Source organism: Gavialis gangeticus, unplaced genomic scaffold (genome assembly GCF_001723915.1).
Source record: "Gavialis gangeticus isolate Ggan-Ray unplaced genomic scaffold, GavGan_comp1, whole genome shotgun sequence".
Taxonomy (NCBI): domain Eukaryota; kingdom Metazoa; phylum Chordata; order Crocodylia; family Gavialidae; genus Gavialis; species Gavialis gangeticus.
In genome coordinates, this window is record NW_017728995.1 from 1,920,373 (window position 1) to 1,929,783 (window position 9,411).

The 9,411-nt window shown below is 39.7% G+C and overlaps 1 protein-coding gene across 4 annotated transcripts in view; it reads left to right on the plus strand.

Moving 5' to 3' along the window:
• Positions 1-3,711, plus strand: part of MED12L (mediator complex subunit 12 like) — a 412,540-nt gene extending 408,829 nt beyond the window's left edge. For 3 of the 4 annotated variants that reach the window (XM_019503138.1, XM_019503139.1, XM_019503140.1), the window contains exon 44: positions 3,300-3,711. In XM_019503138.1, the coding sequence (XP_019358683.1) occupies positions 3,300-3,352 (53 nt within the window). In that variant the 3' untranslated portion in view covers positions 3,353-3,711. Of the gene's footprint in view, positions 1-2,385; positions 2,491-3,299 lie in introns of all 4 variants that reach the window. The other variant, XR_002095000.1, reaches the window with a different exon arrangement.
• Positions 3,712-9,411: the final 5,700 nt, after the last annotated feature.

A 9,411-nucleotide genomic window follows, 5' to 3' on the forward strand; every position in this document is an offset into this window, starting at 1 on the left:
CCAAGATTTCCCCAAAATGTTCCTTGCTTTTATTTTAAACATTTGATTGTTGGACTGTTTCAAATCAATCTGAATGCATACACATGAAAGCTAGTTTTGGGGTGAAAAATCAGAAAAAGAAAAACAAAGCTTTCAAAACTTCTGAATAGCTTTTGTTTTCCAATAGTGGGAACGCTCCTCCTGTTTACCTTTCCCTGTTGCAGTTAATGGTTAACGATGGTTAATCACTGACAATAGAACCCCTTCTACCAGCGAGTGCCACCAAGAAGCTATTATGCAGGAAACTGACCATAGGTGATATCAGGGTTTCAGCGAGTTGGAAAAGAGAGTAGTTGGCCAGGTGAGCTTTTGATCTTTAGCTACCATTTTGATGTAAATGTGTTCTGTGTAAATGGTGGCAGAGTGATGTTACTCAGTACTGTCAGCCAAGGCAGAGTTGTGACCTAGGAATCCTTAACATGAAGTTCATTATTGTATGGAGCTACCCATTGTCCAAGCTAGAGTGGAACAATCAGCCTCAGACTAGAGCACAATAATTCTCCCAAGCAGCAGAGAATAAGTGCAGTTATTAAAAAGGAGGACTGTTCAGACCTCAGGTAGATCTGTCAGCTGGACCAAGTGGATCATTACTGGCTTTTTATTTTGTAGCAAATGTTACTGCGGTCACAGTAATTCAAAGATCTATCAAAAGCAACACAGAAAGGGATCAGATGTAGGCTGTGTCAGCAGTCAGCCTGAGGGTGACATTCACTTTCCAAGTTCTAGAGTCATTATGAAAATGGAAAATACACAAACTAATTTTGAAGCATTTATCTGCAAGGACCAGTTATAGCAACAGTTGAATGTAATTACCAAAACAGAACTCAAGGGATCTTCAAGATCCAAGAAGGCCTAAAGATAGAGTCTTCAGCAGATATTGTCAGCATAAATGAATTTACAAGATAGTTTTAGGCAGATTATTGACACAAGTTAAAAAGTGAACCTGGAGGCAAACCATCAAGATCTTCATGATACTGTAATAAGAATAGAGCATTCTAATTTTCTGTTCAAGGCCAGTGAATTGGCCATATTCTATATCTAAGAATCCTTAAATCTTACTTCAACAGGACTAGCCTGTCATAGAGACTGAGGATAGAATCTCTATTTGAAACGGATGCATAACTAAGGGTATGTCTACACTGCAGCGCACACCCTTTGTAAAGGCATTTGGGCTAGCTTTCAAATGAGCCAGCTCAAATACTGGAAACAGCATATCTATGCTAGTGTGGCACTATCTGGGCTAATTTACTTCCCTCAATGCAGCTTGATTCTTTCGGATACTCAAGCAGACTTATTTCAAGCTTTCAGTGTCTTTATGTGGAATGTCATTGTACCATGTAGTCATGCATTAAGTTACTGAATTTCAGGAATAAAAGGTGTTTGGCATATTTTAGGATTAAGACCCACATTCATAGAAGACAGTGTTTTGAATTTGCCTGGCTAATAATTTTATGTATTCATAAAGTGGTGAAAGAATTAAGTCTGTGTCTATTTTCAGCTTCAAAAGCTGTGCTTAGCTGACACCTCACACCATGAACAAATTTTCATTTGTTGGCAAGCTTTTCCATAGAAATTCTGATATGAATGTAACTGCCAGCCTAATCCTCATGGAACTTCAGCATACTCAGGCTTGAAACCAGGCTGCCAGAAGGGCTTGCAATTGGGTCCCTAACAAGAAATGTTTTTCTTTCATTATTAGTTAAGAAACACATTTGGATAGTTCCCTAACAAATTGCAAGTGTCAGCATGCTGCCAGTTCAAATGTATGTGAAAAAGTAATGTTGCTTGGAGTGGCCTGATTTGGGTTATGGAATATACTCCTATTTCAAGGTTCCTTCATATTCAATTCTACAGACTTGCTGTGGTTGGCAGGAGCTCCTACCTGCTGAGTGCTGGAATTTTTTTCTCTAAACTACTTGACCTTGGAAGGGGGAGGGGAAGAAAAAGACAGAAGTAAATATCATCTCCTAGAGCTATACATAATTAAGTGTTGGAATCTCATTACTTGTTTGTTAACAGCAATTGCTTTGCATTCAAATCTTAGTCGTAAGGCTCAGATCGAGGATAATATCCTAATTACCAGGGTAAACTGGGCTACAAGGAGCCCCATGCTGCCATGGGTAAATAGCTTCAAGAGCCTGAGCTAGTTTTTAAATGGCTAGACTGGGTATCTGTGTACAGTCTTGCAATGCAATACAGAAGACCTCCTGACTTCAATGAAGGGGTCTCCATAAATGAAACAGGCAGCAACATATGTGCTTAACTTTACTACCGTGAGGACTGTGCCTGAAATCCATGAGGTAAATGCTTTGTGGTAAAGTTCTGCATGTCTCTAAATGTTTCTAGGATTGAATCCATAGAGAACAAGACCAAAATTACCACTGTCAGCATTGGACCTGGACTGCAAACACACCAGTTTAATAACAAATGGAAGCAGTTCACACTCCTCAAGTCAATATTGTTTTAAGCTGTCTGCACACACAGGAAGCCTATGTGCATTGATTTACATTTGTAAGGTTTCTCTTCAGCTAGAAATGCAGTACTCAATTTGTCTTCATGGCAAAAAAGGTTGAAACCTCTGTACAATTCTTGTTAAAAAAAATTTTCTCTAGTTTTTCTGTTGAGAGTTAGAGGACATGCTTATAGATCGAAGAGGTGCACAAGGGAGATTTTTTTTGGCAAAGGAATACTTTCTGCACAATGAATGAGGCCCAGCGTTTAAAGGAGGCTGATCTGGGAAGAGAAGTGTTACCAAATGGTTGTTTTTTCATTTGATTGTTATTTTAGAAATCTCATGTGGTTACACAAAGCATTTATTCTTCAAAAGGTTTTTTGAAGTGTCCGTTCCTGCAATCCTGGTATAGGCAAAACCTCCCTAGGAAGTCAAAGGGAGTTTTGATAAGTAGGTGGGCAGAATCCGATTTGTAACTTGTGCTTGGTCACTCAGAACAGTCACAAAATCATAGAAAATTAGGGTTGGAAGGGATCTCAGGAGGTCATCTAGTCCAGCCCCCTGCTCAAGCAGGATCATCCCAGCCAAAGCTTTGTCTAGCCAGGTCTTGAAAACCTCCAAGGATGGAGCTTCCACTGCCTCTCTGGGTAACCTGTTCCAGTGTCTTACTACCCCTCACATTTTGGTGAATGAATTGCTCTGAGTCTTAAGTTGGTTTGTCACTGTTCTGATCTGAAAGATGTTTCTGCAGATTTTTATATAAACTAGACATTGAACACATTCATTTCCCTTTATTTTTGTCAATTAGGTAACCAGCCACAACAAGGAGTGAATCAATATGGGCATCCTTCACACTTCTGAATCTGGAAGACAGGAGCAAGATGTAGTGTTATGTTTGCACTGAAGAATAGAAACAAATCAAAATTCAATGCACTAGTTATTGCTAGAAAGCAAGTTTTAATTTTTTTTTCTTTATTTTTCAAGACATTTTTTGTGCTGCAATTGATGTGAATAAGTAACGAAAGTGAAAGGTTTTTCTTTTGCATTTAACTAGATTTAAATGTATGGATTTGTGGGCCTATTTAAGGAACATTGTTGTTGCAAATTATATGAATTTGGTGCTTTTTTAGGGTACTGTTACTTTTAAAGAGGATAAAGAATGCTGGATTTTATTTATTGATGAGGAAACTTTTTGTTTCGTTTTGTCTTTTATTTTTTTTTATTTTATTTTTTTTTTAAAAGAACTGTACTGGACCAAACTACTAAATTGAAAGGCACTTCTGATTCTGGCATGAAGATTAATTTGTTCATTAAAATGTTCACCTCTTAGTTCTCTGACAGTAGGACAAGTATTGATTTAAATTATGTTAATTTTGACTGTTTGTAATTTTCATAAGCACTTTATATAAAGTCCTTTGGTTAAAAGTACCATTTTTCTCTTGCTTTCATTGTGGTAAGAAGGTGCTGAAGTGGGTTTCTTGCTTGTATTAGAACTTCTTAAGGTTTATATAAAAGCCACAATGTATCATTAATAAACCTACTAGAAGTAGCAGTGCTTCATATTTTTTTTCTTTTTTAAATATGTGCTATATAAATATATCTATATAGATTTCATAGACATTCGGGCTGGAAGGGACCTCAGAAGATCATCGAGTCCAGCCCCCCGCCCAAATATCTATAATAATTTTTAAATGCAACTCTCAGTGACCTCTGAAAGTACCAAATGAGGTAACAAAGACCTGAACACAGTAGACCTGTGCGAAGTGACTAGTATTCGCTTTGGATTCAGCTGATTTGGGGGACAGTGGTTCAGTTCGGCGATTCAAATTGCTGTCCCAAATCAATTCAGCTAAATCTCTGAATCAAACAGACCCCACCCCCCGCCGACTCTCCCAGCCCCATCAATGGCTGTCCTGGCCAGCCCCAGCCTCCCAGCTCTTTTTTTTTTTTTTTTTTTTTTTTAAAAGACACCACTCACCAGCTGCTGCCAGGTGGGGGGGTGACTCCTGCTGCCCCCCACTGCCTTTTTTTAAAGCCCTGCACTCACCAGTTCCTGCCAGGTGGGAGGGTGGAGGCAATCCCTGCTGCCCCCCACTGCCCTGCGCTGTGTGGGGGGGCTCTGCCACAAGCCCCCAGAAACTCTGACAGCCACTGCATCAGCCAGTGAATGCAGGGCTTTTTTTTTTTTTCTTCAAAAAGTTGGGAGCTGAGGCCAGGCAGGGTAGCCATGGGGGGCTGAGATAGCGGGCAGGGGTTGGGGGGCACTGAGGGGGGCTGGGGGAGCAGGCAGGAGATGGGGCCTGGTGTGGTCCCCCCATGGTCCCCTTCCCCCTCCTCCAGGCCCCTCCCCCCACTTACCAGTTCCAGCTCCCTGCAGTGGTGAGTGGGGACTGCCCAAATCTTTTCTGAATTGATTTGGGGAACTTCAAATTGATTTGGACCTTTTTATTGGTCTCCTGATTCAATTCAGATTTGGAGATTTGGCTGCTGAATCTCCTCCAAATTGAATCAGCACCCAAAGGTTCACACAGCCCTGCTGAACAGCCACAAGAGATTTAGCTCTAACTTGTTTTGGCCCTGTTTCAAGTCCCATTAATATCCAACATGAGTCTTTCAGTTAACCTCAATAGGAATTGAATCTCTGGGTCTTGCTTGTAAGGTTCAGGAGAAACCTCTTTCCAGCTTCCACTCTCTGGAGTTTTGTGAGATGCTGGAAGAACCACCAAAATTACTTTACCAGTTTTTGCAATATAAGTTGGTCCTTGTTTGGGTAAATTCAAAAGAAACAAGCTAATCCTGTCAGAATGTCTCTACTATTTATTTGGTATGGTAAGTATTTAAAATTTTCTAGTTGACTCTTAGTGCTGAATGAGTCTTGGTTGTGAAATGCAGACTGTATTTACAGATTTGGTTCAAAATCACAAAAAAAAATTGAAAAAGTTACTATTTTAACCTGTTGAAATATGTGGTACATTTTTTTTCATCTTAGTGTTAAATAATCAGAATAAGTTTACTATTGCTTTATGTGATTCAAGTTATTCCATGAGACTTTGTTTAGAACTAGGTATGCACATTTTGATTGTGAAATATTCAGGGCATTTAAAAATACATTTATATTTTTATGTTTTGTACTAACTCATTTTTTCATTTGCCATTTAAATAGTTTACAATATAATATCAAGAAACATCCTGCAGAGTCTCTACTAACAAGCTTCAATTAACTGAAACACAGTATAGCCAAATAAGTCTGATAAGTAGTAAACTTTGTAAAAAAAATTGAAAGCTTATCATTTGTATTTGTGTGAATTCCATGTTGCAAAGTCTCACTAACAGAAGTAACTTATAGCAGATGTCAGCATATTTACTTTAATAAAATTCTTATAGATTTCTTTGTACATTGTGAAAATATTTAGCTAAGGATTTCTTGTCTTGACCGTCTTCGCGCTGGAACAGAATTTTGTCAAAAAATAAGGGTCACTGAGTCCACAAAGTTAACATGTACTATGTTTGTTCACAAAGTTGATATTTACTTGTAAATTTATTTTTTCCTTTTTTTTGTAGATCAGGTATTGTCTCAAAGAAGCCTGATGCAAACTGATATCATTGTCTTTTCAAATTACTTCATTTTGCTAGAAATTTATTAATACAGTACTACATATTCTGTCACAGATCAGTTTTTGTCCTCATTTACCCATCTAACATTACTGATTTGCAGCATGGTTACATGATTGTAATGGAGGACAGACTCTGAGCTTCATGTCTCATTTGTAGAATAAGTATGCGTTCACAAGTTAATAATATTGAAAATGTTAGAAGCAGGATGAGTTTCTAATCTTTTTTTCCCAGAGCAAGGTGGATTTAAAATTGGATTAAACAAACAAGAAACCCTAGTACGATCAACTTTCAGTAGTCTCAGAAGTCTTAGTCAGTAAAAAATTATTCTAAGCTACCTGTGTCATGTGAAACTCCACACAGTTTTGGCTTTGTGAGAGTCCAGTTTATTCAGTAAAAGGATCTAACTGACACAGAAGCTCTCAAAAACAATACATAGCTGCCCTTAGGTCCCAAGGTTTTGGTGCTGGCTAGAAAGCTCAGACAGCCTATGATTTCTTTAAACCTCAGAGCAAATGTGTGTTAGGCAAATCATATACTAGAGTAACTATCCAATGGTACAATGGACAAAAAGACTTACTACCACGTAAGTGGGTTAAGTTAATTTGCCTTTAAATTAAAAGATAAACTATTGCTTTCTGAAGGTACAGATTACTTCCCTTTAATTTATGGGTGATGGAATTACTTGTTAATTTTATAAAATTTTACCCTTTTACTGGGTCTTGATTAGGTTGGCAACAGTATTACCAAGAATAACCAGCAAAATTTTATCTAGCCAATTTGCCTCTAATGCACCATCAATTCTAGGGAAGGATGTAACAAGTGGCTAACTTTAGGAAGTCATCAATTTACTACAAAAGAATCAACTAAAATTTAGCTTGTGGCCGGCTTTTAAGGTTCTTCCTCAGTTGATTGAAATTTAGTCAAGGTATACCTGGCCTGAAAATTTGGGAACTCTCTGGTCCTTAGCACAAGTTAAAACATTGGTGAGATTGGGATCTGAGAAATGTTATACCCCATTTTATACCCCATCTCAAACACTGCTGACATGCATAACAGGATGCACAGTATTTAGTAAGGGACATAAAATTCCTCAGATTCCAATGACTTGACTGCCAGGGATGAATTGGGACTCTCCGCAGCCTGATCCCACAAGTGAGAACCAGCTGCTTGTTAGCATTGGGCCCCTGACAATCTTGGGTCTGGGACACATGCCACACACTATACAAACCAGACCTCCTTGGCCTTACTTGAGATGCACCTGTGGATGCACGACAAGGTCCGGTTAGCCCTGCCAACCGTGACCTCGCATTGTCAGCCCATGTTCGTCTTGGAGTCAATAATGACTCCAAGATCCCTTTCTGCCTCTGTGCTCTCAAGAAGGGAGTTTCCCATCTTATAAGTGTGCTGCTGGTTACTACTGCCCAAGTGCAGCACCCTGCACTTGTCAGTATTGAAATGCAACCTGTTTTTGCTAGCCCACCCCTGTAACCTATCCAGGTCTTGCTGCAGTCTTTCCCTCCCTACTAGCGTGCTCGCCTCACCCCAAATTTTGGTATCATCAGCAAATTTAAACAGGTTGCTTTTCACCCATCATCCAAATCGCTGTTAAAGAAATTGAACAGCACAGGCCCAAGGACCGAGCTCTGGCGGGCTCCGCTGCCCACTTCTCCCCAGGTCGATTATGACCTGTCCACCACCACTTCTGAGTACGACCCTTCAGCCAATCTGCAATCCATCTGAAGGTGTAGGCATCAATGCCACAGTTGCCTAGTTTTTTAATGAGGATGGGATGGGAGACGGTGTCAAATGCCTTGCTGAAGTGCAGAAAGACTACATCCATGGCGACACCTGCATCCAATGCTTTTGTGACCTGATCATAAAAGGCAATCAGGTTGGTCTGCCATGACCTGCCCGTAATGAAACCATGCTGGTTGCCCTTGAGCATCATCCCTGAAGCCGGCCCATCGCAGATGTGCTCCTTGGTGATCTTCTCAAAGAGTTTCCCTAGAAATGAGGTAAGACTGACGGGCCTATAGTTGCCTGGTCCTCCCTCCTCCCTTTTTTAAAGATGGGGACCACATTGGCTGTCTTCCAATCATCTGGCACCTTGCCTGAGCACCATGAGCACTTGTAAAGCTGTGCCAAAGGCCCTGCAATAACTCCTGCTAGCTCCCTCAACACCCTGGGGTGGAGAGCATCTGGACCCGCTGATTTGAACATATCCAGCCCCTCCAGAAGCTCTCTAACCCAGTCCTCCCCACCTGAGGTCTGGAGGCATTCCACTCGAGTCCATCTTGCATCACGGTGGGGAAGTCCCAGTCCCTGCCCAAGAAAACGGAAGTGAAGAATTGGTTAAAGAGGTCTGCTTTCTCCTCTGGGGCAACCACCAGATTGCCCAGAGTATCTTGCAGGGGCCCCACACTTCCAGGAGCCTTCTTCATCCTCCCTGTATATTTGGAAAAGGACTTTTTATTATCTTTGAGATAATAAATCATTTTATGCCACCATGCATTGGGTGAATGTTGTAATTTATGATGAAATTAACATATTAATCATGCCAAAAACATAATGTGTGCAAGGGGCCTCTGAGCATGTTCTAATTTTCTTAAGCATTAGATTTCCCATAGACTAATTAGAGAGATGTTTAAGGATTTTTTTAATTCATTTCGTAGCATGTAGGAGTTTGCTTGTAGCAGTATCTTACAAGCAATATTACTTTGTAGTTCTAATTGTCCTAGGCATTTCATTGATGTAGGAGCTGGTGTGGTATAGAATGGCAGCAGGTGTTTTATCCTGTACCCTTCCCACAAACATGCGATTTTCTGCATAATCTGTGATTTTTGGATACATTTTCTCTGCAGATAATCATGTTCTGTAATGAAGTTAAAAAGCTGTGACCCTGGTCTTTCTCTACAGACACTAATACCTCTACCTGGGAGCGTATGAATTGGGAACTCTGACTTTGCTATTGTTAGTTTAATCTTCTAAGGTTTATTTGGCTCGTGAAGTCCTAGAGTCTGTTCTGGTGAAGAACATTTAAATAGGCATTTCCTTATTGCCTTAAAAGAATTAGCTTGTTGGGAATACAATTTTCCATTGGATTAAGCCACCTGTATTCTAACATATATGAAATGATTTTTAGTTTGAAATCTTTAGAAGCTGACTTTTGACAAAAGGCATCAGCCTATATGGTTTGAATCTGTAGGTTTAGTTGCTTTTTCATTTTTTAATAAATATATATAGAATCTTTATTGTCTCTTTTAAAAGCACTATTAAACTATTTTGATTTTTTTTTTAAAGAACAA